The sequence below is a fragment of the Ixodes scapularis genome, unplaced genomic scaffold (assembly GCF_016920785.2).
Source record: "Ixodes scapularis isolate PalLabHiFi unplaced genomic scaffold, ASM1692078v2 PGA_scaffold9__187_contigs__length_104089568, whole genome shotgun sequence".
In the NCBI taxonomy this organism is placed as follows: Eukaryota; Metazoa; Arthropoda; class Arachnida; order Ixodida; family Ixodidae; genus Ixodes; species Ixodes scapularis.
Window position 1 is genome coordinate 5,025,924 of NW_024609884.1, and position 22,404 is coordinate 5,048,327.

General features: G+C 45.3%; 2 protein-coding genes across 2 annotated transcripts; both read left to right on the plus strand.

The window, feature by feature from the left end:
- The first annotated feature begins 1,341 nt into the window (after nucleotides 1–1,341).
- LOC115331936 (glycine-rich protein 5-like) lies at nucleotides 1,342–17,689 on the plus strand. Its single transcript, XM_042287225.1, has 4 exons — nucleotides 1,342–1,357; nucleotides 6,589–6,710; nucleotides 17,039–17,123; nucleotides 17,247–17,689. The coding sequence occupies exons 1-4, from the start codon at nucleotides 1,342–1,344 to the stop codon at nucleotides 17,687–17,689; spliced, it is 666 nt and encodes a 221-aa protein (XP_042143159.1).
- Nucleotides 17,690–21,468: 3,779 nt separating this feature from the next.
- On the plus strand, nucleotides 21,469–22,092 carry LOC8037983 (acanthoscurrin-2-like). The gene is made up of 2 exons (XM_040206108.2): nucleotides 21,469–21,507; nucleotides 21,664–22,092. The coding sequence occupies exons 1-2, from the start codon at nucleotides 21,469–21,471 to the stop codon at nucleotides 22,090–22,092; spliced, it is 468 nt and encodes a 155-aa protein (XP_040062042.2).
- The last annotated feature ends 312 nt before the right edge of the window (nucleotides 22,093–22,404 follow it).

Here is a 22,404-nt window from a genome sequence, read left to right on the forward strand (position 1 = left end):
GTTCGTCCCGAGTTTCAGAGAAGGTGCGACATTGTCTACATAGGGGCATACATACGAGGAGTGGGACGGGAGCAAATGGTTCATGACCCTCTGGAATGTAGCAGAAGAGTTCCGTAGCTCAAAGGGTATCACTCTCCACGGATACAAACGAAGAGGGGTCGGAAAGGCAGTACATGACTGTGATTCGAGTTCTACGGGGACCTGCCAGTTACCGCGAGTCATATCAAGAACCGAAATTAAGTTTGCCTTGGATGTCTGCCACAGCAGCTCCGTTGGCGCCTTCATGGGGAACGCGTCAGGTTCGGTCATTGAGTTCAGACATCGGTAAACAACGCTCATTCTCACCGTGCCGTCTTTCTTCATGACGCACACCACCGAGTGACTGAACGGACTCTCGATCGAATAAATTAGGCCCCAGCTGGTCTACCTATTTGTACACCTCTGCTCTGGGTTTCGTCAGAATCTTGTGCGCCCACAAGAAATAAAAAAATAAGAAAAGAAAAGAAAAAAAGAAAAAGGATTTTTTTCCTTTTTGCTTTTCCTTTTTTATTTCTTGTTTGTTATTATTCTTTGTTTTATTTTATTTAACAAATTTTTTAACTTTTTTATTTTTGCTTTATGATATTTAGTATATAATTACAAAAAGCATCCTTCTGTTCCCTATCTGATTTTTTTATCTTCCTTCTTGTTTTTCCATCTCCTTTTCCTGTCTTTGAAATGCCTCACTTTTCGTCTTCTTTTCTCTTGTAAATAAAACGCCAGTTGTCAGTAGCGCCCTTTCCTGTCTCTCGTCCTTCCCTCCGTCGTCCTTGCGCTATTTTTTAATTATGCAGTAACAACACCCAGCAAGTGTCATACCTTCGCCCAAACATAAATCAGTTTGCGAATTCTTTTTTTATTAAAACAGCAAAAGATTGAAACGATCTTCCTGAAAACATAGTAGAGCTTAGGAACTTGGATGAATTCAAAGAAGCTCTTATAGCGCTGGATCACTCATAGTTTCATAATTGTGAATTTCATGCCTGCAATTCTGTTCTCTCTTCTGTCCTTCTTAATATAGATGTTCTCTTTTTATATTCTTTTTTTATTCTGTCCACCTCAATTTTTTTGTTCTGTCCACCACACAGCAATTTTGCTGTGTAACGCCCACCTCTCATGTAATACACCCTCTTTCGGGGGCCTTTGAGGAAAACAAAATAAATAAATAAATGAATTTGCTGGTTCACCATTGCATTCTCACGTGGCAGATCGTCGGCCTCCTTCATCCCTCCTCTAAGATGCAGGAGATATGATTCAGCGGAGGTGTTAAGTCCCACTGGGGCAACCCATTCTCCAGTCGTAATGCCGGCTCAGCAAGGTAAGTGGACCGCGTGGAGTTCTGCCGAACAACATCTCAAAGGATGACACACCTGTTGTCCCATTGGGCACTTCAATATAGGCCCAAAGAAAACATGGAATGTACATCTCCCATTGTCTCCTGTGATCTTGAATCATGTAGCGTAATATGGCCTTTAATGTCCCATTCCGCTTTTCAATCAGATTATTGCTTTGAGGGTGATCTGAAGTTGAGAACCTCAATTCCACCCCCATTCGCTGTGCCAGCAATCACATCAATTTGGCCACAAAGTTTGTCACTTGATCTGAGCAGATCAGTAGCGGCGTTCCGAATCTGCCGAACTCACTTATCAAAGCGTCATACGTAGCCTCGGCTGTTAGAAATCTCAAACACACCACATCCATCCACCACGTGCACATATCGACTATACACAGCGCGTACCGTTGACCTCGAACTGAGGGAGGATAAGGTGGCCCCCTTACAATAGACGAAGATTGTTTGAAATGGTATCTCAGGTCGGCGAAAGTGGTGTGATTGGCGCTCTATGTTTGCTCTCGACGGCACCTAACATCCGTGACAAGACTGGCAGTGCCTCTTGACATCTTGTGTCATTGTCGGCCAGAAGAACGCGCTTCTAATTCTTTGTATGGTCTTCTGTGAAAAATGACCACCACAAGGTGAATCACGCGCCAACTCAAGCACATTTTTATGTCTGGAAGCCGGTAACACCACTTGCTCACATAGACGGCCATTAATGCCGCCCCGGTGATAGAGTAGCCCCCCGCGGACAACCATGCCATGCGTCTCGTCCTCCGTTACTTGAGAAGTAACCGTTACTTTTCTGATTACTTCAGATTTTCAGAACGACAATTCTTCTGCCGGTTTGAAAACGGTTATTATGAAGTGTTCAATATTGGATAATAATCACCGAATTATAAACTACTTACCTTTTAATCAAGCAATGTTAATGAACATTTTTCTTGTCGCAGACTTGATTCCAGGTTTCATTGGCAAGAAACTTGCCCAAACAAAGGGCGCCAGTTGAAAGGGGTGGACAAAATAGTGGCGGTTACAAGTAATTTTAGTACTTCCAAAAGTAATCGGATTACCCTCAGCCAGGGCCGTAACCAGGGGGGGGGGGGGGGGGGGGTTAGGGGGTTCTGACCCCCCCCCCCCCCCCGAAATTTTTTTCTGGGTACAGCCCTGGTCGGTGCACTGGCAGCCAGCCTATGTTAATCTCCACCTCTGCGCACGCGCAGTGGCGCCGGTCGGCTACCGGGTACCAAACCGGGACCGGTTCTCCGGTTTGCTGTAACTCTCCATTATATGCCACCGATGCACATGATTCATAGGCGAAAATAAGACAATAGACACTTTCAAAATGGCCGCCATTGTCCCCGAAACCCCCCCCCCCCCCCCCCCCCCCCCCCCGAAATTTTTTTCTGGGTACGGCCCTGCCCTCACCTCCTAATAAATGTACAAATGATTCCAAAATTACTCCAGAAACTAATCGATTGCAAGTAATTCCATCACTTGTAATGAGTCTGGCTAGACGGCTGCAGAGTGGAGTTGGCTGAAATCGTCGTACCGCAGCAAACATGTGGGATTAAAGGTCGCAGTATTTGCACAGACATACACACAGCGTGAAGTTTTATGGAATGTTGCGACGCTGAATACCGGAAAGTTGCAACGCTCCAGATTGACCTGGAAAAGGCATTTGATCGCGTGTGTCATGATGCTCTATTTTGTGTTTTCGAGTACATAGGGGTTGGAAATGTTATTTTTGAAGGGGTAAAAATGGCTTATTTATACAGTAAAATCAAATACCGTGGAAGCCAATACTGGCAACTCCCGCGGAAAACGGGCGAAAAGTGATTGCAGCGCCCCTGGCGAGCTCGGAGTCTCCGCTGGCAGACAAATTCTCCGAAATGCATTGGTTTTGCCTATCTCCGTGCGAGGTGACCAACGAAAAAAAATTGTCACGGACATTCGCTGCTTTGAAAGTTAAAAAATGGGTGCCAGCTCATGAGTGAAAGACATTCTCTTCCCGTGGAAAAGATGTTACAGCTTTCTGGGTGCAATTTCGGAGTTCTCCCGAAGAAAACATTCTGTCACAACTTATGTAAGCCAAGCAAAGCACGAATGTATGCCTTCGCGCTGTTTAGTGAAAAAGGGAAATGTACAAACATTTCAGAACATAGCTTCGTTTCAACTTTATTGTTCTTATCAGTCAATTCGTTTTGTCGTTGCTATTCCCATTTCTCATGAGTGTCTTGCTTTTAACCGTTTCGTCGAACAAGCGAGCTGGCTAATCCCGTTAAGATCGTCTCCGGATGAAGAAGCAGAAGTCAATTTCGAACCACGTACGTTACGGCGATGTCAGTATGCTCCGAAAGAAGGCGTTGTGCATATGCAAAGCTGACGCGATTATAGATTAACAAAAGCGGAGTTACGAAAAAAAGCAGACTTCTCGCGCTTCCAAAGAAAGAAGAGGAGAGCGTCGTAGCCCCGCGAAAAAAGATGATTTCAGTCACGTTATTTACAGTGCACAAATTCCGATTGTTAGCGCGGGGACTACCAACATCTTCTGCTTCGCTGCTTCTTTACTTCTACGATAAAGGCCGACACCCGTTGAACCGTCTCCACTCTTTTCATTTTTGAGTCTTCTTTCTTTTATATTTTTGAGGCGACGGCACTCTGCCGCGTTATTTCTTCCTTCTGCTTATATGTTGCTGTGTATATTTTTTTTTTGTTTGCTTTTTGCTTTTTTTTTTTTTTTTTGCACGACGTGTAAAAAATCGCGTATCCTTGCTTTGTTTGGCTTAGTTTTTACTCCCTTTCCTTCGCTTCGGCGCTTACTACCACCGCGGTTCGTCTGCGCTAGGCCCGGGCATTTTGAGGGCCGTCTGCAACTTTGCTGTTGTGTTTGTTGTTTTCTTCCACTGTCGTCTCCGATAACCTCTTATTTTCGCCTTCGATTGAGTTTCTAATCCAAAATCGTCATACGTGCTTTTTGATATTTATTAAATATATTAAGAAGTGTAAGCTCGTTACCCATATTTATTCGAATTTTATTTGTGTACTCCGGCCGGCACGTCTGCTACGGGTCATCGTTTGTTGATCAACCGGCCGCATTCAAGAACAAGTTTGTGCGATGTGGTGGAAAATCTTCTGCTTCCTACATCGACCTACGGACATCTACGCCAACAAGTACTTGAATGCACTTTTAAACTGCTTCGTCAAGCGAGCGAACGAACAACCCGCCAAAGTCACTGGAAAAAGAAATTCGAAAGCAAAAAAAAGGTTACTCACTGCTAGCACATATAGAAGATTGCCGCCTGCGACCAAAACATTTCTGCGACTCTTTTTTACCGGGCAGTGTGAGCTGCACTACGTTATTTATTTCCCCTGTTTTGTTTTTAGTTCGTACCTACGCCGCGAAAGCAAATAAAGAAATGTACAACAAGCCGCTGAAAAACAAAAAGGGTCGCTTTCTTCTTTTTTCATTGGTTTCGTCTGTTGCTTCCGCTTTGTTTGTCGTGAACTCAACACCGGTGGCGACCACCAGCTATTCATTTGCTGCTTTCCATTTTTCTTTCTTTTTTTCTATAAGCGCCGCAACGATCGTCGTCGTTAAAAGAGTTTTTTGCTAGCTTCTTTGTTTTATTTGCCGTTGTTCGCTTCTCTTTCCCGTTTCTTCTTATTTTCGTCGGGAATGGCGACACCATTTTTTCTGCAAAGTTCGGTAAGTGTTTGCACGTTCATTTTTATCCTTATTTTTTGTTTTGTTTTTATGCTCCAGCAGCTCGTGCGCTTGCTCTGCTAATATTAACATGCCGTTTTTGCATGTTTTAACGATTACGACGTAGTTCGAGTAGCTAAACGCCTTTTTTTCGCTTCCCAGACGCGTTTCAAACGCGTGTGATCCCCTGAGAGGCGTTTGAGACCGCTAAATAAACTGCTCTATCTTTGTTTATGCGCGCGTTGTTATTCGATTGTCGTTGCAGTTGCGATCAGTGGATTCCACTTTGCAAGCGAACTGACCGTAATAAGTTGTTTCTACTGTTAGGGTGACGATACGGGGCTTGTAAAGCTCGAGGACGTCGCGGAGCCTATACTTTTCCATTGCGACGACTGCTTCCGTAGACTCCGAGTCCGCTAGAGGCGCCACTGTCACGTTCGCCGCCGCTCCTATGTGTTTCCGGAGGAGTTTCCAGTATTGGCGAAGCTATATTGTATTTGGTAAAATGAATATTGTTGTTAACAAAAATGTTAGTACGGAGATAAGCATTCGTTTTTGGTGCAACGATCTCTGTTATTTGTTGCGACTTTTGGCAATCTATCTAGAGCCTCTCTGTCGTTATGTTATTTAATGTAATGAATATCAATGGTTTCACCTTGCACGCGAGCGAAGAGAAAATATTAGCCTACGAGGATGATGTCGTGATTTTTTGTGCTGACTCTCAAAGCGTCTCCAAGGTTGTCAAAGTGACGGAGTTTTCGCAAGGTCACCTGCGTGTACCACTAAGAAAGAGCTCCGATTGACCTTATCTGAAATCCGCTACATAACAACTGACATCGAACCGGTGCCGTACGACGTAATTATGCTCATTGGACTCCACAGTATATGGAGTACAATGACAGTACGGCACTCAGACGTAAATGCTTGTACAGTCAAGGAGTATTTCATTGAAAGCATCAAGAGTTTGCGAGAATGCTACAAAAAGATCAACAACGAGACCGAGTGTTCGCTGATTGTCGATGAGTTGGTAACATTAAGACCCTTTTAACCCCCCCCCCCCCTCCCTCCTCCCCCATTCCCCCTGTTGCATAGCTATATCAGCCAAAACACTGGCTGGTTGATTTTAAAGTTGTGGTTGTCTATTGAGTGTACCACGTGTTTCTTATGCCACGTGGTTCCAGCTCTTTGCACTGTTTGTTACCGTCTGGCACTAAAACAAAATCCATGCTTGTGGCGCCATGCAAAAGACGTCAAACGGCGAATCGCATGGTCCGGAGTTGGATTGCTGTTCATTTCCTTCGTGAATCTCTCATGTTTCTACTAATTGTACCTAGTTATGATTATGCGTTACTTAACGTCTTCTGTATATTTTGGAAACTTATGCATTGCCTGCTACGGACTATGGAGGCTTGCCTTGGCCTGACGCTTTTTCGTCCTACTCGAGCGTTACACTTTTCGCATTCAATCCATAAGCACATTCTGTGTTAAAATCCCGCATCGGGCGCCCCAGGCGCCATAAGCCGCTGGGGCGAGATCGCCCAATTCATCAACGGATGGGGCTGGCAGTATTGGCAAACACTCCCTCTTCGCACTGTGAGCTTCAACTGCATACATATGCTTGTCGGGCCGAAGGTTAGTGCTGATGTAACATTTGGAGAGTCGCACGCTTATTATTGTTTTTATTTTCGTTCAGGATTACAAATAATAGTTTTGTTAGCAGCGGATGCGCGGCTTCTTAATTATACCAACACATGAATTCGCGGCGGTTCGATCCAGTCTCACTCCTAGTGGTTTATCGAACCGGGGGACGCCCCAGCGGGATTTTTATCCTTCCGGCCGGCGTTCCGTTAAGCTACATAGTGCAAAAGACTGTACAAGCTCTGAAATGCACAAATATACAGAAATGTGTTTTATGCACATGGAAAAGAGAACACGTGCTCTTGAAGGACTGAATATTCACAAGTGGTCTACCAATAAATGGAAAACATGAAGAAGGGGCGATCTCTATACGCGCTGACCAGGAAGTCAAGCCAGCACCGTCATTGCATGAGATAAATGGGAAACTACATCACGTTATTGCGTTTAACTGATATATGTATATACTATAATAAAGCACGACTGCCAGCCCCTTTTCCTCTAAAACAAAAACCAGAACAGCTGCAATCAGCGATCGCAAGATGCTGCTGTATCCGCGCTGCCCAACGACGCAACGAATGGGTACGGCGGTCGATTGCTACAGACAATTCCATTTATCCCCACTAGAGGGTGTTGAATGGCGCATTGAGCAAACAGGTATGAAGCGACCGGAAGTAAGCGACTTGTCCCGGAAGTGAGCGCTTGGCAGGCTTTGTAACCCTTCCGAGTGCTGGTTCAAAAAGCGTCGAGGGCGCAGGACAAGAGAGCCTGCTTGTTGCGCAATAAGGGCGCATGCGGACCCGAGAAGTACCATGGGAAGCCATTCAATGTAAACATTTTGAGATTTTAGTTGATCAAGTGTGCATATGTCCCAAATTCAGATGCCTCATTTTCGGAATTCAATTCGGAGCATGATTAATAAAACCCACTCAAAGACACCGGAAAGTACGGACCAAAACATCCACTGAATGCATTAGAAAGCCCAGCAGACGCCCGACTTCCGGGACAAGCATCAACGTTCCGGTGGCTTCACTTGCGCCCTGCTTGGGGAGCAGCTGTGCGCCATCCAGCCCCCTATATAAGAAATCAGTGGACCAATCATGAATCAAGAAGAGTTGGCCTCCAACACCCTATAACGAAACTATGATGCGCAAAATGTGTGCGGCCGATTCCGGGTGGAGCAGGAATATTAACATCAAGCTTAAAGTATCAAATTCCATGTGAAGCTATTAGATTCAAGCCATTATTTTAACGCGACAGCGTTATCGAGCTCGTGTCGCAGAAAAGCCGGCGTCGGCGTCAGCGGCGTTGTGACCGGAAAATCCTGATTGTTCGATAGGGTCATGACGTCAGAGCCACATGACCTCGCGCGGGAGTTTCAAACAACCCACAACGCTCACGTGAAACGTGACGTCACACGTGGAATGAAAGGGATTCCAAAACATGACATATAATACGAATGAAATGTCGCCGCATGTCTCAAATGATTTCACTTTATAGAGTAATAATTTTCCTTAAAGAAAAATTTGAAGAATCTTAGGCGGGATTCGAACCCAGGCTGCTGACTTGGCCACGCAAGGCACGCTTGCACGGCATGGAAACTTGCGGGAGTTAATATGTTTATGTGTTTCGCTCTCGCGTTCCACTCTTAAAAGAGTAGCTGTGTTAAGCGTCTTCCTGTAAATTGTATAACCTTTTTTTAAGGACGTCTTTTTATTAGACGAGGAGGGTGTTTTGCCTCATGGACTGTTGCCATGCGAGCACAAACTGAGAGAGACAAGTAGACGAGTGCGCGTGCGGGGGGACGTCAAAACATCAAACTCTGGTTGGAATGATTAGTGACTAGACCCAAAGCTAGCTCAATATGTCTCCTCTTCACTCGTCCAACGTGTTCGAACGCCAAGCGCCGGACTCCTGCGATCCGTGTTCTAACGCGTTCGGCGAGTGCAGCAGAGACAACGACAGTTAGATTTGCATCTACGGACTAATTAATCATTTAAACCGGAGCTCGGCGTTCTGACCACCCCGCGCGCACTCGTCTTGTCGCCTCCCTCAATGTTTGGCCGCATTGCCCCGCGTACTTGGCGATGACTACGTGCTGACTGCCCTCACGTCGGCCGCCTCTACTGCACGATCCCCCGATCGTTGGCGCATCGCCTTATACCACTCCACGAAAGAAACCATTGGTCATTGCATGGTGCAGGTTGCGCGACAACCCTTTAGGTATTTACTGGTCTATTCGCGCATTACGGAAGTCGCGCTGCCGCGGTCACTTTCCGAAGTATGCGCCGTCTAGTAGCTGCTGCCAGAATTCTACATTGTATGGGCAAGTACTCCGAGCATGTACTGGAAGCTGCATCGGCGTTCGGAGTTATCAAACAGGTACACAGTCAACCTTCGCTTTGATAACAAGTAATTTAGTTATAGCAAAAAGTAACTTGGCTAAAAATGTTATACACATATGATTATACGCGTATCTTCGTTGCCAAATTCATTTTGTTAACAAAATGGCGGCTCAGGTCTGACAGTGACAAAATAATTTTGAATATATTTCAAACGGAAACAGCCAAAATGCGAACAATGGCGCTTAAAGGCTCATCAAACCCGCTATCTCGCGGATAATTTGTTACCTCGTGCGCACCAGTATTAGCGTTAGAACTAAGACACTGGCAATGGCGTTGTCTTTTTACTTGAGAGTACGTGAGGTTGTGGTACGGTCTCGTAAAAGTGGCGGTAAGTTCGTGTATGACAAAACGAATATACTGGCTGATGCAATCTCCACCTTAGACGGAAACTCGGTCCGTCTGTATTTGTCTGTCCTTATACGTCGCGTCCCTTTTCTTTTAAGTCTCCTCTATATATTTTGTCCTTATACGTTGGGTGGTACACGAAGGAGAGGACTTTATTTTTAAGTTTTGTTTAAATATCTCCACTTAGAATTCAGTAATTCTGTCCTTCCCTTTCTTCTCTTTCTTTGCCGGTTTGCGTTTCTGTGTGATTGTGCTCGCACGCTTACTTTTATTGTTTTCCCCGCTTTCGCATTTTGATTTTCTTTCAATAAGGCACCACGTAACTGAGCAACGAAGTGGAGGGAAAGACTGAAAGATCGGCGGTCCGATTTGCTCAGTAGAGCGCCGCTGTTTGCTCGTGTTCAACCTGGTGTAAATTTTGTCTTGCTCCATTATTCCTTCTTATTGAAGTTTAAAATAATGCGAATGGGAAGCATTAAATGAAAAACAAAAAGATTTGATTCGTATAATCAAGTCGGTATGATTTAAATCACGTCTTTAATGTTAATTTAAATCGTGATATAAATTATCTAGATTTTTACTCCTCATCCTGGTGCTAACGTAAGCTTATTCAACGGCCGACAGATAATGCAGAAAACATTTCACTGTTAGAGTCAATTGAAAAGAACGAGGACGCTTGAAAAAATAAAAAAATAGGAGTGTGCGAACAGGGGTTTGAAGCGAATAGCGCAGTATCATCCCTGGCTTGAACAATATTAAAATAACTTGTTGTAGTCGCGTTCTCTTGAGCTCTGAAAGCTATCAATGGTGCAGCGATATTCGACTCGATTAACTATTCGCACATCGCTATAACATTTGTTGAAAGTTATTTCAACTTTGCCATATTTGGATCATCTTTTAATTTCTTTATTTTTATTGTAGGGTAAGTGCACCTATTTAGCTACCAGGTGGTCCTAAGGTCCCTTTACTTTAGACGCTGTCTTTTACAAGTACGGACAACCAACATGCATGACGAAGCACATTTTACTGAAAAGTAAGGGCGTTTGCCAGTTAATGCTTATGCAGTCATTTTTTCCTACAACCTGCACCGTTTGTTGGCGTCGTCAGTCGGTGCCGGAAATCATGTCAGGAGTTCTAAGGGGCACGAAGTAATCTTTATATCGATTAACTTCGAGTGCCCTTTTGCTGAGATAATCACAGGGGCGTTGTCCCCAACCTAAGTCGTTCCGTGTGACAAAAAAGCAAGGATAATTGTTTTATGTTATTAATCAAGCTGCACGTAAATTGGATTGCATAATTACGCCTCCTGGGGAGTTCAGTGATACGATTCGCTGCCCTGGAAGAGGTGCCAGCTTTCGAAACTGCCATCCCGTAGTGGCGGTCTGGAGCACGTCACGGCGTCCACTTAAGGATGTCCTCCACGTCTTTCGTCCGTCGCAGGCAGGACTGGGCTCTCGCACTAATCCCTACCTACACGTTACAGCTGACTCGGAGGAGATCGAAGTGTCCTCGAGACTCCGCGGATTCGAAATTCTCGACAGACAGCGCTTTTTGTTTGCTCCGGTCTTCCCAGCTCTCTTTACACCAAAAAGCACAGTTCTCACCACGCACAAAGTCAGAGCAGAATGGTATTTTCCTTTTTTTTTTTTTTTTCACTTCTCAAGACGAAGAAGTGCTCCAGTGTCTCATATTTCACTATATTTTCGACGGAATATGTGTCGCCTTTGCGCGTGACTTATACAGAAACGCTTGCTTTTGTGAGAACCATTGAGAAAAAAAAAAAAAAAAAAGTGTTTAGACGAAAGTTTTTTTTTTTTTTTTTTTCATCATTTCTGGTAAACATTATTAAGGCGAAAGCCTTATATGTCTCATCGTTCAGTCGACCTTCAAAGTCCTTGAGCGAAAACACGTCGGCGACACGGAAGGTACCAAAACGTTTGTGACCACTCGGGTGAATTGGAGGCAATGAAATGAAGCAGGATGACAAAGCGAATTAAGAGGAATCAAAGTGAATTAAGAGAAATTAAAGAGAAGTAAGAGTAATCAATGGGAATTAAGAAAGACTATCAAGCGAATTAAGAGGAAAAAAGTGAATTAAGAGGAATTAAAGCAAATTAAGTTGATGACTAAGCCAATTAATTGGACGACTAAGCAAATTAAAATGGTGACTCACACATTGCGAAGGATGACTGCGCACATTGAGAAGGATGACTCCGCACATTCAGAATGATGACTCCGCACATTGAGAAGGATAACTCAGCACGTTAAGAGGGGTGTTTGTCTTTAATGCACCGGCCACTTGGGCTTTCGCCTTCAATTCGCCTTGGGGATGGCATAAGAAACCGTGTGAATTTTCTCAACGTGTTGTATCACTTGACATGTCAATCATTCCAATAATCGTCTTCTGCGCCATCTTTGTACCAGGGCGTGGAACACGTTCTGTGCAAACTGTCTTCACACAACGACTGGGAATAATGAAAAATAATTACACTCGAAATAAAGAAACTATTCCTTCGGGATAACGTTGTTGGCCGCGGCGAACGTCATGCAGGGTACGAACGATAAATGATAATTAGAAATTCACTTAACTAAAATCCACTCGTTAAATTGTTAATTATTCCTAGTATCTGGAACATTTCAATTTGAGATTGGGGACCCGTCTTCTCAATGTGCTATATCACTTTCAGTGATAGAAGTCAGGAAACTAAATTCTCCGCGCTGTCCTATGTTTTCTTTTCTTTTGATGAAGTAATAGTCGAATACCTTCTTCGGAAATTTAGACGTCTCGCAAGTGGTTTTTCTTGAACAATTGTAAAGCCCTTTTATCGCGTGCGTTTTTTACGACGATTGAAAACATACTACTCCTCTGACTTCCAAACAGTTTTGGCGGTAACTCGGTACAAGTAACGGCGTTAGTGGTAACGAGTTCCTTTTTTTATCGGTAACGTAGTAATGCACTTGTCACTTTTTCACGACAGTAACGGATAACTTATTAACGTCACTTACTTCAAGCAACGGGTAACGTAATACGTTACTCGTCACTTCTTCTTTAAACTTAAAAAAATTACACTTAATTTTTTTGTGTGTGTTTTTAGGCGCCAAGCCATGTTAATTATTGAGGACTTCCGGTAAATGGCGCCACGACAATTTAATAAATTTTACGTATAATACTAGACTGTTCACGCATTGCTCTATGATCAAACGACCATATTTTTAGAAAATAATCTTAAATTGAGCACACAATTGACTAACTTACAAACGACATGCATCCCCCAAGCTACGTCACAGAGCAAGCTCCTGTAACCGCCATTCGCTGCTGCTAATCAGCAAATAATTCGTTTTTTTTTTCTCTCGTGATTAAGCAGCGTAAGTACAGTGGTTCCCACTGTACTTACGGGGAAGGATGCAGGTTTCATTTGCTTGTGGAAGGATAAGCAATAAAAAAATACAAACGGTAAATACTTTCAACCTTAAAATCGATACAACGCCCCTTAAAGCGTTTTAGGATGACGCCTTGAATCATTTCCAGTCATTTGCAACAATAAAAAAGTATCGATGGTTTTCTTTAAACTCTTTAAACTGAAGCTAGCAAGCGGATATTGGACCCGAGTATTACCACCAGCACCCTGAATAATCGAAGCATGTGAACAGTCTCCTCTGTGTACACATAATGTCTTCCCACTCGGACGCCGCCAACTCAGCAATTGGGCCAAGTGTCCTTCAAGGCATTCACTGGACAAGCCGAACGCTGAAGCACTATTCGTGCACTGTTCGTGCGAGTCTGCGCTCTATTTTGCTGTGATGACGTCGAAATGCTAGTGCACCGTTTCTGATTCTTCTAGGCGGTGTTGGCTGTACTGGCCTTGGGAGCCGCTGTTGTGAAACCACTTTTAAACATTGCTTCGTTTCTAGGGGCGAAGCTCCTTAGTGGCTAGCCATGTCCGTATGTCCGTCCTCCGTCGGGTCACGAGCACGTGAGCACGTGCTCCCGTGCTCGTGTAGGGCAAAAAAAGAAAACCGGATCGCCACGTGGTGAATGATGTTGATTGGGGCGAAGCTCTGGGGTGCTTGTCTGCGTAGACGGTGAGCCGCAGCATGCCGAGCCTTTCGTTCGTTTTCATCCATGTCAGAAAGAGAATGTGTGGTATGGCACGTGGTTATATACGCATTCGAGCATTTGACCGCAGCGTGACATGGATGAAAACGAACGAAAAGCTCGGCATGCTGCGGCTCAGCGTCTACGCAGACAAGCACCACCAGAGCTTCGCCCCAATCAACATCATTTACCACGTGGAGATGCGGTTTTTGCACCAGATGGCACCTTTAGGGTCTTCAGACGATGTGACGTTGTCCTTTAGTTTTCGTAATTCTCTACAAAAACAAACAAAAAGAGACGCGTAAATGAGTGTTTCACGCCTTGAGTGGAAAACCGAAACCAAAGTGAACATAGCGGTAATGACATTTTTATACCATTTTTTAGACCACCTGAGACTGGGTGGAAGGAACACGACGACGTCTCAAACACAGCTAACCACTTTATTCAGTTCTCTCTCCTTTTATACAACCTCAATCAAAAATCGTCACCATAAAAAACACTCCAAAGAAAGGCACCAAGGAGACACGTCTTGACTTCGCAGCCACGATAACATAAAAAAAAAAAAAAATAACGAACCACTTTGAACTGACAAAAGCTACACACACATCAAAACTTCGGCCGAAGGGAACAAAACTTCGGCCGAAGTTTTGATGTGTGTGTAGCTTTTTTTAGTTCAAAGTGGTTCGTTATTTTTTTTTTTATATTATCGTGGCTGCCAAGTCAAGACAAGTCTCCTTGGTGCCTTTCTTTGGAGTGTTTTTTATGGTGACGATTTTGGATTCAGGTTGTATAAAAGTGGTTAGCTGCGTTTGAGACGTCGTCGTGTTTCTTTCACCCAGTCTCAGGTGGTCTAAAAAATGGTAAACTTACACCAGCTCGCCTGCGCGCCAACTGTTTTTGCACATTTTAATAGTTGTTTCGATACATAATGCAAACAGACACTCGCCCACTAAAAGTCCTATGTCATGCACAACTTTGAGCATGATTGAATTAAAGGCGATAACAGCCGACGAACGCCGGTGTTGCTACTAATCGAAGAACGCTTCCTTGATTACAGAGAGACTTCTAAGAAGGGGTCTATGTCGGGGACACCTTTCTGTGGCATTTCTGAGGAAAGGAGGGGAGCGCGCGCGCAGCTTTCTTTGGCGCTCAGTCTGGGAGAGGACACGCGCGCCAGGAACGTTTACCCTTACAGAGTATACTTGTTTTCTCTCAAAATATCATAAGATTTATAAAATCAAATAGGGGTGTGCGTATAGTGATTTGAATCGAATAGTGGTCCGTCAGTCGTAGCCTTCACAGTGATATGAGAACACACTAATACCGGATTTCTTTGCAGTGTCTAAGCTAGGCATGACGCTACGCTATTTTATTCGAAGCAGTATTCACACACGCCTACGATCAGGCTATTCCTCATCTTGCTTTCAATCCCCCAGTAGCAGATATTTTCACTTGGGAAGGAGGCACATGTGTAAGTATCGCCTGCTGGATCGCCACTTTCAATCTTAGCGGGGCTTCTCGAGAAGAAATTGATGTATACGGAAGCCCTCTCCGTTTTCATCGAGGTCGAGGAAAAGAGAGAGTGAACGCTGTACGTCGCTGAGAGGGAAGATAGCCACATGATCTTTGTGTTAATGTTGTCCTTCTTCGATGTTTGTATCTTCAAAGTCGCACGCTCTTAATTCTTTGATTTCCACCTCTTCGTTCCCCTCCGGCTGCCGTCCCCATTCTTAAACTGCTCGAAATTCGCCGTGGTCCGGTCCTTAGATTCCTTCACCCATTGTTATTTCCCTCACGGAGCCAGTTTGGTTATGAAATGCACCATCCTCGTCATGGTCTTAGTGGTATCTTTCTGAGGCGCGTCTACAATGTGCAAGAGAAAGCACGCCTGTCCGCCCTGAGTACATGGAACTTCTAGCCGAGCATCGGCCCGATTGGACAGATGTGGCCAACCTTGATGGCAGGCTCCTCCTGCCGACGGCAGAACTATAAAGGCTCGATGGGCTGCTCTGGTTTGATCGCACTCTTTCGAGACTTTCCGATATTTCCTGCGGGACTTGAGCCATGAACACATTCGTGAGTATCTTCTGATCCGTCTGTTGCTTTATCCACTTAGCTTATAGTATGAGAAATTGTATCTTGGCCGCGTTGAAAGTACTGTAGAACATTCATTGAGCGACTACTGAATGCCGCTATGAGCGTAGATGAAAGCACTGTAATGTCAATGTCTTCGACATCTGTCTGTCTGGTTTTGTTCTCCCTCTCATTGTTCGTAAACCTTTTCTTTTCATAAGTTCTGGCCAGTCAAAGGAGCAATCTGGTCATCAATATGCAGCAGCAAAAAAGACTCTTAATGTCGGTGTTGGTTGTAATGCGTATTTTTTATTTCTTCTGTGATGAAGAGCTCCTGCACTGTCCTACTTCATATGTTGCCGAAACAAAGTGTGAGGTCAAAGCAATAAGTATGCAAGCGAGCTGATTCAGAACAGCGTTTGCAATCCTGGAGCGTGGGGAGCGACAGTTAAAAAAACACGAAGCTATTTATTCGGGAACTGTATCATTATCGAATTAAGACCGCCAGCTCGGTTAGTTGGTTCCTATTCATACTGAGGTTTTACGCCAAAAAAACACAGAAACAAGAAGTGCGATGCAACACAGGACAAGATGCTTTATCCTGTGTCGCCTCTCACTTTTTGTCCCTGTGTCTTTTGGCGTGAAACTTCAGTCTGTATACCATTATTTTGAATTTAACGTCTTCTCGACGGGCGCGTTTGGGACTTCTGTTTAGTGTCGTTCTTTAAGAGAAAAAAAAAATCGAATTTCGGGTAAGTTTAGCATGCTTAACCTGAACCAGCAAGCTTCCACCTTTGTTTTTTGTTCGTCAACTCTTGCTTTATTTGTTCTTAGTTTTCTCAAATCTTGACCGATAAAAACAAACTATTTCCTTGTCCCTCTCAAATGTACTTTTTTATGCTTATATAGAGCGACGAGAATCCCACCCGGGAGCCCGCGCTCACCATGTTAAATCTGACGGTGTAAATAGTTTCTTTGGCAAAAGCGTTTTTTATCGTTTACTCGAATCAGCCATATTAAATTAAACCGAGTCCCTGCGCCTTCGCTATTAACGAAAAAACGAACTGTCTGTAGAAAATCTCTTTAGCGACCATATCCACTCCTTCCGTACACCTCTTGTTCTGCCATGTTTTCTTCAAAGACAACGACATGGTTAATGTTTTCAAAGTGGATTGACTTCTAGATTTTGAAAACCCGAGACTAAGGAACAAACAAGTGGACAACACACACACACACGCAGTTTGAAACTTGTGTGTGTAATGTGCACTTTTTTGTGATTAAGTCTCGAGTTTCCACGATGTCGAAAGTTCACCAGCTTGCTTGCCGGTGTTTTGTTATTTCTGCTTTCTAGAAGTAACGTCAGGCATTCTTTGTATTCGCTGAAGTGTAGGCGTCGCAATGTCCAGGTCGTCGTCTTTTCTGCCCTTGTGGCGTGCGCATCTGCGGGAGGCTTCTCCGGTCTAGGGCTTGGCGGTGGTGGTGGCCTCGGAGGTGGTCTCGGCGGTGGCTACGGTGGTCTTGCTAGCCTCGGAGGTGGTCTCGGCGGTGGTGGTGGCCTCGGAGGTGGTCTCGGCGGTGGCTACGGGAGTCTTGGTGGCCTCGGAGGTGGTCTAGGAGGTGGTCTCGGCGGTGGCTACGGTGGTCTTGGAGGTCTCGGCGGTCTCGGCGGTCTCGGCGGTCTCGGCGGTGGCCTCGGTGGCCTCGGTGGCCTCGCCCTGGGCGGAGGTGCCCTGAAGACTGGCACCGCTTTTGGCGCCCTGTCTGCCCAACCAGTGGCTACTGTCGGCGTCCTCAAGCAGCCCGTGGTCAAATACGGCGTGGTCGCCAAGCCGGTCATCAACTACGTCGCCCAGCCGTTCGCCACTGTGTCCCACGTTGCCAGGCCTTTCGTCAGTTATCACGGCGGCGCCCTCGGCGGTGGTCTTGGTGCTGGTCTCGGTGGTCTCGGTGGTGTCGGTGGTCTCGGTGGCCTCGGTGGCCTCGGTGGTCTCGGTGGTCTCGGTGGTCTCGGCGGTCTTGGTAGTCTTGGTGGTCACGGAGGCAAGCTCTACAAATGAACATACATATGAAGTGTTGGACTGATGAATGGGAAGTAGAAGCTGTATAGCGTCATCTAATATTTGCGACTGCAGTCGGTTTCTTTGCCGCGTGCATTCCTCTGTACTATAACACGACTTTAATAAAAAAAAACTATATATCGTTTTTTGTGTGTTCATGCGTGCTTGATTTCCCCGCTGTAACGTTGCGGGTGCTTTGTCAACAGACTCCAGAGTTTACCCTATCTGGGTTGACTCTGCGAGCCTACCCAGACAGGGTTATTGTTAACACGCGCCTAATATTTGTTTCCCGACACAGAATGTCGCGATTTCACTTGGGTTTTACATTCAGCTTTAGAAATCAATGGACAGACTGAAAATCATTGTGTTCGGACAATCTAGTTTACAAAATATATGTATACAAGGTGTTCCAGATGACTTGCACAAAACTTTGCAAAAAGAAAAACGGAGCACTCTGTGAGTGTGAAACAAACTGTATGTTCTTAAAAAGCGTCTTGGGAAAGGGCACAGTTTTTCAGTACGCCTAGTTAATTAGTTAATTAAGACTAATTAGCTTTTTGTTTGTTTTATTCGTTTAAAAGCCGAGGTCTGAATTGGAAAGTTGTAGGGCGCATTAAGAAACGCCAAATTAAGGTGTTTTCTCCATGATACGCTTGGCGCGCTTCTTTTTATTTGCTTAAACAGTAAGCCCACGAAATATTAAAAAAGACCACAGGACAACGCCCCCGCGCGTCACGCTTGCTGCCCTCTCAGAGGTGCTCTCAGGGAACGAAGTCCACCTTAAAGCGCCGTTCACACACTTGCAACCGAGTAGGACGGAGGTAGACAAGACCGGTTTTTAAGCCTCTTGCGACGTCTTAAGGCCGAATGCACTGTTGCGGAGCTGGTCCTAAGACGTCGCAAGAGGCTTAAAAACCAGTCTTGTCTCTTTCGGTCGTCTTCGGTTGCAGGTGTGTGAACTGCCCTTTAAGCGCCGTTCACACACTTGCAACCGTGTAGGACGGAGAGAGACAAGACCAGCTTTTAAGCCTCTTGCGACGTCTTAGGACCAGCTTCGCAGCAGTGCATCCGGTCTTAAGACGTCGCAAGAGGCTTAAAAACCGGTCTGGTTTCTCTCGGTCGTACTCGGGTGCAAGTTTTGTGAACGGGCGCCCGTTCACACACTTTCAACTCCCGCTGTTCGAGCTCCCGGTTTGCTCTAAATCCAGTTTCCAGTAATGTCACAGATAATTCATCGAAAGAATGCTCTGGGAGACGGAGGTGTTTTGAAAGAAGGAGGCTTGGGTTAGATTTAGAGTGAGCTCTGCGGTTGTTGAAGCGTGTTTGTTTGCTGAATTTGCAGATTAAACGCTGCGGTGTATTACAGGGCCTGCATTCGTTGTGTCGCATGTGTAGAGCTTAACTGAGAATTTAGTAGCGTGTCTTTAATGTTGCGTGATCGTCTATAGATCACCCCCGGCGCGGCTGGAAATGCGCGTTTGAGGCGGTCAGTTTGCTCGAGAATATTGTAGTGTCGTCTTAAAATATTATTTACGTTAGGATAGTTAGTGCTGTTGGTGAGACATAGATTTGTGCGTTGTGTGTCGCTCTGCGGAGGACGATCCTCCAGGAGGTCGCTGCGGTTCAACATTCTGGCTTTATGGCTTGCATTACCAATTACACGTGGTGGATGTTTTTGATGTGACAACGCGTTCTTAAGATTTCGAGCGCTCGCGTTAAAGTCATTTTTATTTGAACAGATGCGTTTGAAACGGTGGGCCTGGCTATAGGGTATGCTGTTCTTACAGTGACGTGGGTGGTCGCTTTTGTAATGAAGGTAATGTTGCCGATCTGTTGGCTTGCGATAAAGCTCTATTGATCGTCATCAAGCGCCTATTGAGCGTCTATTGAGCGTCATCAAGAAAGCAAAATAGATGTCAATGCGTTTGTCATGATACACGTCTTTCCTTCTCTCCCCTTTTGCTTTGCCTCTCTCGTTAGAATCTTTTACTTGACAGGGACACTGATGATACTGAGACGTGGGTCATTGACATTCAGTCATGTTATTTATTTTTTATTTAATTCAAATAGAAGGTAAGTTGTTTTTACCTAGGATGCAAATTATAATTCAAATCTACAGAAAATAAAAACTTATAATAATCAAAAAAAGGAATTTCAGCCAAAATACCTGGGGCATCAGCATAATACCTTGCGTCTTCAATCCTTTTATCGATTTTCGTGAACTCGATGAAAAGTTTAATCACGATCGATTCGACTTTCTTTTTGACACCACTTCAAGAAAAGTAAAAAGTGGAAAATAGGGAAATTGATCAGCTTTGTATAGAAGAAAATCAGCGTACGATCGCTTTTGATCTATGATATACAAAGTAGTGAACTGACTTATAGTTGGTAGGCTTCTCGAAGCATCAAATGCTGCGAGAGAAAATGGTTATAAGCTTATAGTGGTGATTTAGCCGACACGAGGAGCATTATTTTAAACAAGAATATGTTAACACGCTGCCATCCTGACCAGGCTTGACCAGGTTCCAAACTTCGTTGAGACGCTTTGGGTCACTAAACCGGGAGCGTGAAATCATTAGGCCGACAATGTGACCACTCTTTCAGCACGTTGGGTTGTCTCTTATGAGCCATGATATATAATGTTGCTGAGAAGCTGCACTATGTCCCAATTTCAGAATACAATTTTTCTGCTTTGTTCACATATCTAGGTACATAGTCCTATGACAGTGTACCGCTTTTTAGGCTTAATGCTGTTTGTGTACACATCAAAATAAAGATTATTATACTCCGTGACAATGCAGACGGGCTAAAATATCAATCAACTCATCGGTGCCGAGAGTAAGAGTAATAAAACTATTTATAATGATTTCGTGGAGTTCCCATCGACAGTGTCTTGTTGGTAGTAAACCAACTCCCCTCCGTGGGAGCGGAATCAGCAGAACCTGCGCGTTTTGTCTCCACTGTCACTCGGTCCTAGCAGGAAGGCAGTAGCAAATAATCTATTCCCTCGCGTATCACTTCCAGACGAAACCCGCCGGTAATGCGTTGGCACTAAAACCTCTAAAAAAAATAAAAAAATAAAAAAAAAAGATTAGCAGTGCGTTGACACGTTGTTTATATTCGAACTGCGTAAATAATCCCGCGAATCCTCGTACTTCTTTGAATTCATTGTAGCGGTTAATCTCCACCCAAGAACACGGGGTATCCCCTGCTTTATCGCTCCCTCTGGATGGCAGATGACCTTGTGTTGGTACCTATCCAAGACAAATTCATTTATTCTAGCGCAATCTCCGCTCTCGTTCTAGCTGGGGAAGGAAGGTGGGGGATGATATATATTCCGATGGAGGCGAATATGGCCGAACGACTCTTTTATTAATGGCGACCCTCTTTCTTTCCCCCAATGCCTGGTGGCGCCGATTTAATGCTGCTCTTGTCGCCTCCCCTCACCTCGGAGTGCTGGAAATTCGCAGCGGTGTCATGACCGCATTCCGCCATTTATAGGAGTGGCATTCGGCGATTGAACTTCCTCGATTGTTGCGTGACTGTTACCTTAACATGACCCCCACTGAGATGCATATGACAAGTCCAGGAAGAGACATGCGAAGCACTGACAGGGAAACTCCTTTCATTGGGCAGACCTGACCTTGAACGCAGGCTCCTCCCGCTGATCGCAGAATCGGCGACTATAAATGCCCAATAGTACCCTGTGCAAGAAGCACACTCTGTAGAGACCTTTAAACGAGATTTGAGCCATGAACACCTCTGTGAGTATCTTCTAAATGTTGAGCATAACTGATCTCTGTTTGCTGTGCGGGCACGTGAGAAGCACCCCATGGTCCGTACTCCATAGGCTAGAGTGACTAAAGAAAACTTCGTGTCCCCCAATCGACTCTGCCACTTTAGACTGACAGTTTGGACATGAATCCTTCTTGGTGCTTTGGCTCGCTATATAGGCTTGTTCATTCATTCTCCAGATCATCGTCCTTTCCGCCCTTGTGGCCTGCGCATCCGCCGGTGGCTTCCACGGTCTCGGCCTCGGTGGTCTTGGCGGCCTCGGCGGCCTCGGCGGTGCTTACGGCCTTGGAGGTCTCGGTCTCGGCGGTCTGGGCCTAGGTGGAGGTATCCTCAAGACCGGAACCGCGTACGGTGCCCTGTCTGCCCACCCAGTGGCCACCCTCGGCGTCCTCAAGCAGCCCGTGGTCAACTACGGTCTGCTTGCCAAGCCCGTCGTCAACTACGTGGCCCAGCCTTTCGCCAGTGTGTCCCACGTCTCCAAGCCTTTCGTGAGCTATCACGGCGGTCTTGGTAGTCTGGGTGGCCTCGGTGGTCTCGGCGGTCTCCACGGTCTTGGCGGTCTCGGCGGTCTTGGTGGTCTCGGCGGTCTCGGTGGCAAACTCTGGTGATGAGCGGACGTCTAAACCAATAGATGTATTAATCAAAAGGACAAACAACAAGGCATGATCTCATATTGTGGGACTCTGATGTCGGTTTCTATGCCGCTGTATTATTCTGTACTATAGCAAGACTTCAATAAAGATTGGATTACAGATATTTTGGTGTCTTAATATCAAAGTGTGATCTTATCGTATTCTACGCTTTTTTCAGAGCGCAGCTCTTAGGCGCCCGTTCCTGGCTTGAGCGGCGTCGCCGTCGGCGTAACCGCGAGTAACCCTCGTAACCCTCGTGAGGGTTACGGGGGTTACGAGGGTTACTTT

Excerpts from the sequence above, each read along its gene's own strand:
- LOC115331936 (XM_042287225.1), top strand. Across the intron at positions 6,711-17,038 it reads ATATGCTTGTCGGGCCGAAG|GTCGTCGTCTTTTCTGCCCT; the intron begins GTTAGTGCTGAT and ends CGCAATGTCCAG. Across the intron at positions 17,124-17,246 it reads CGGTGGTGGTGGCCTCGGAG|GAGGTGGTCTCGGCGGTGGC; the intron begins GTGGTCTCGGCG and ends GAGGTGGTCTAG.
- LOC8037983 (XM_040206108.2), top strand. The coding sequence starts at position 21,469 with ATGTTGAGCATAACTGATCTCTGTTTGCTGTGCGGGCAC. Across the intron at positions 21,508-21,663 it reads TCTGTTTGCTGTGCGGGCAC|ATCATCGTCCTTTCCGCCCT; the intron begins GTGAGAAGCACC and ends TTCATTCTCCAG.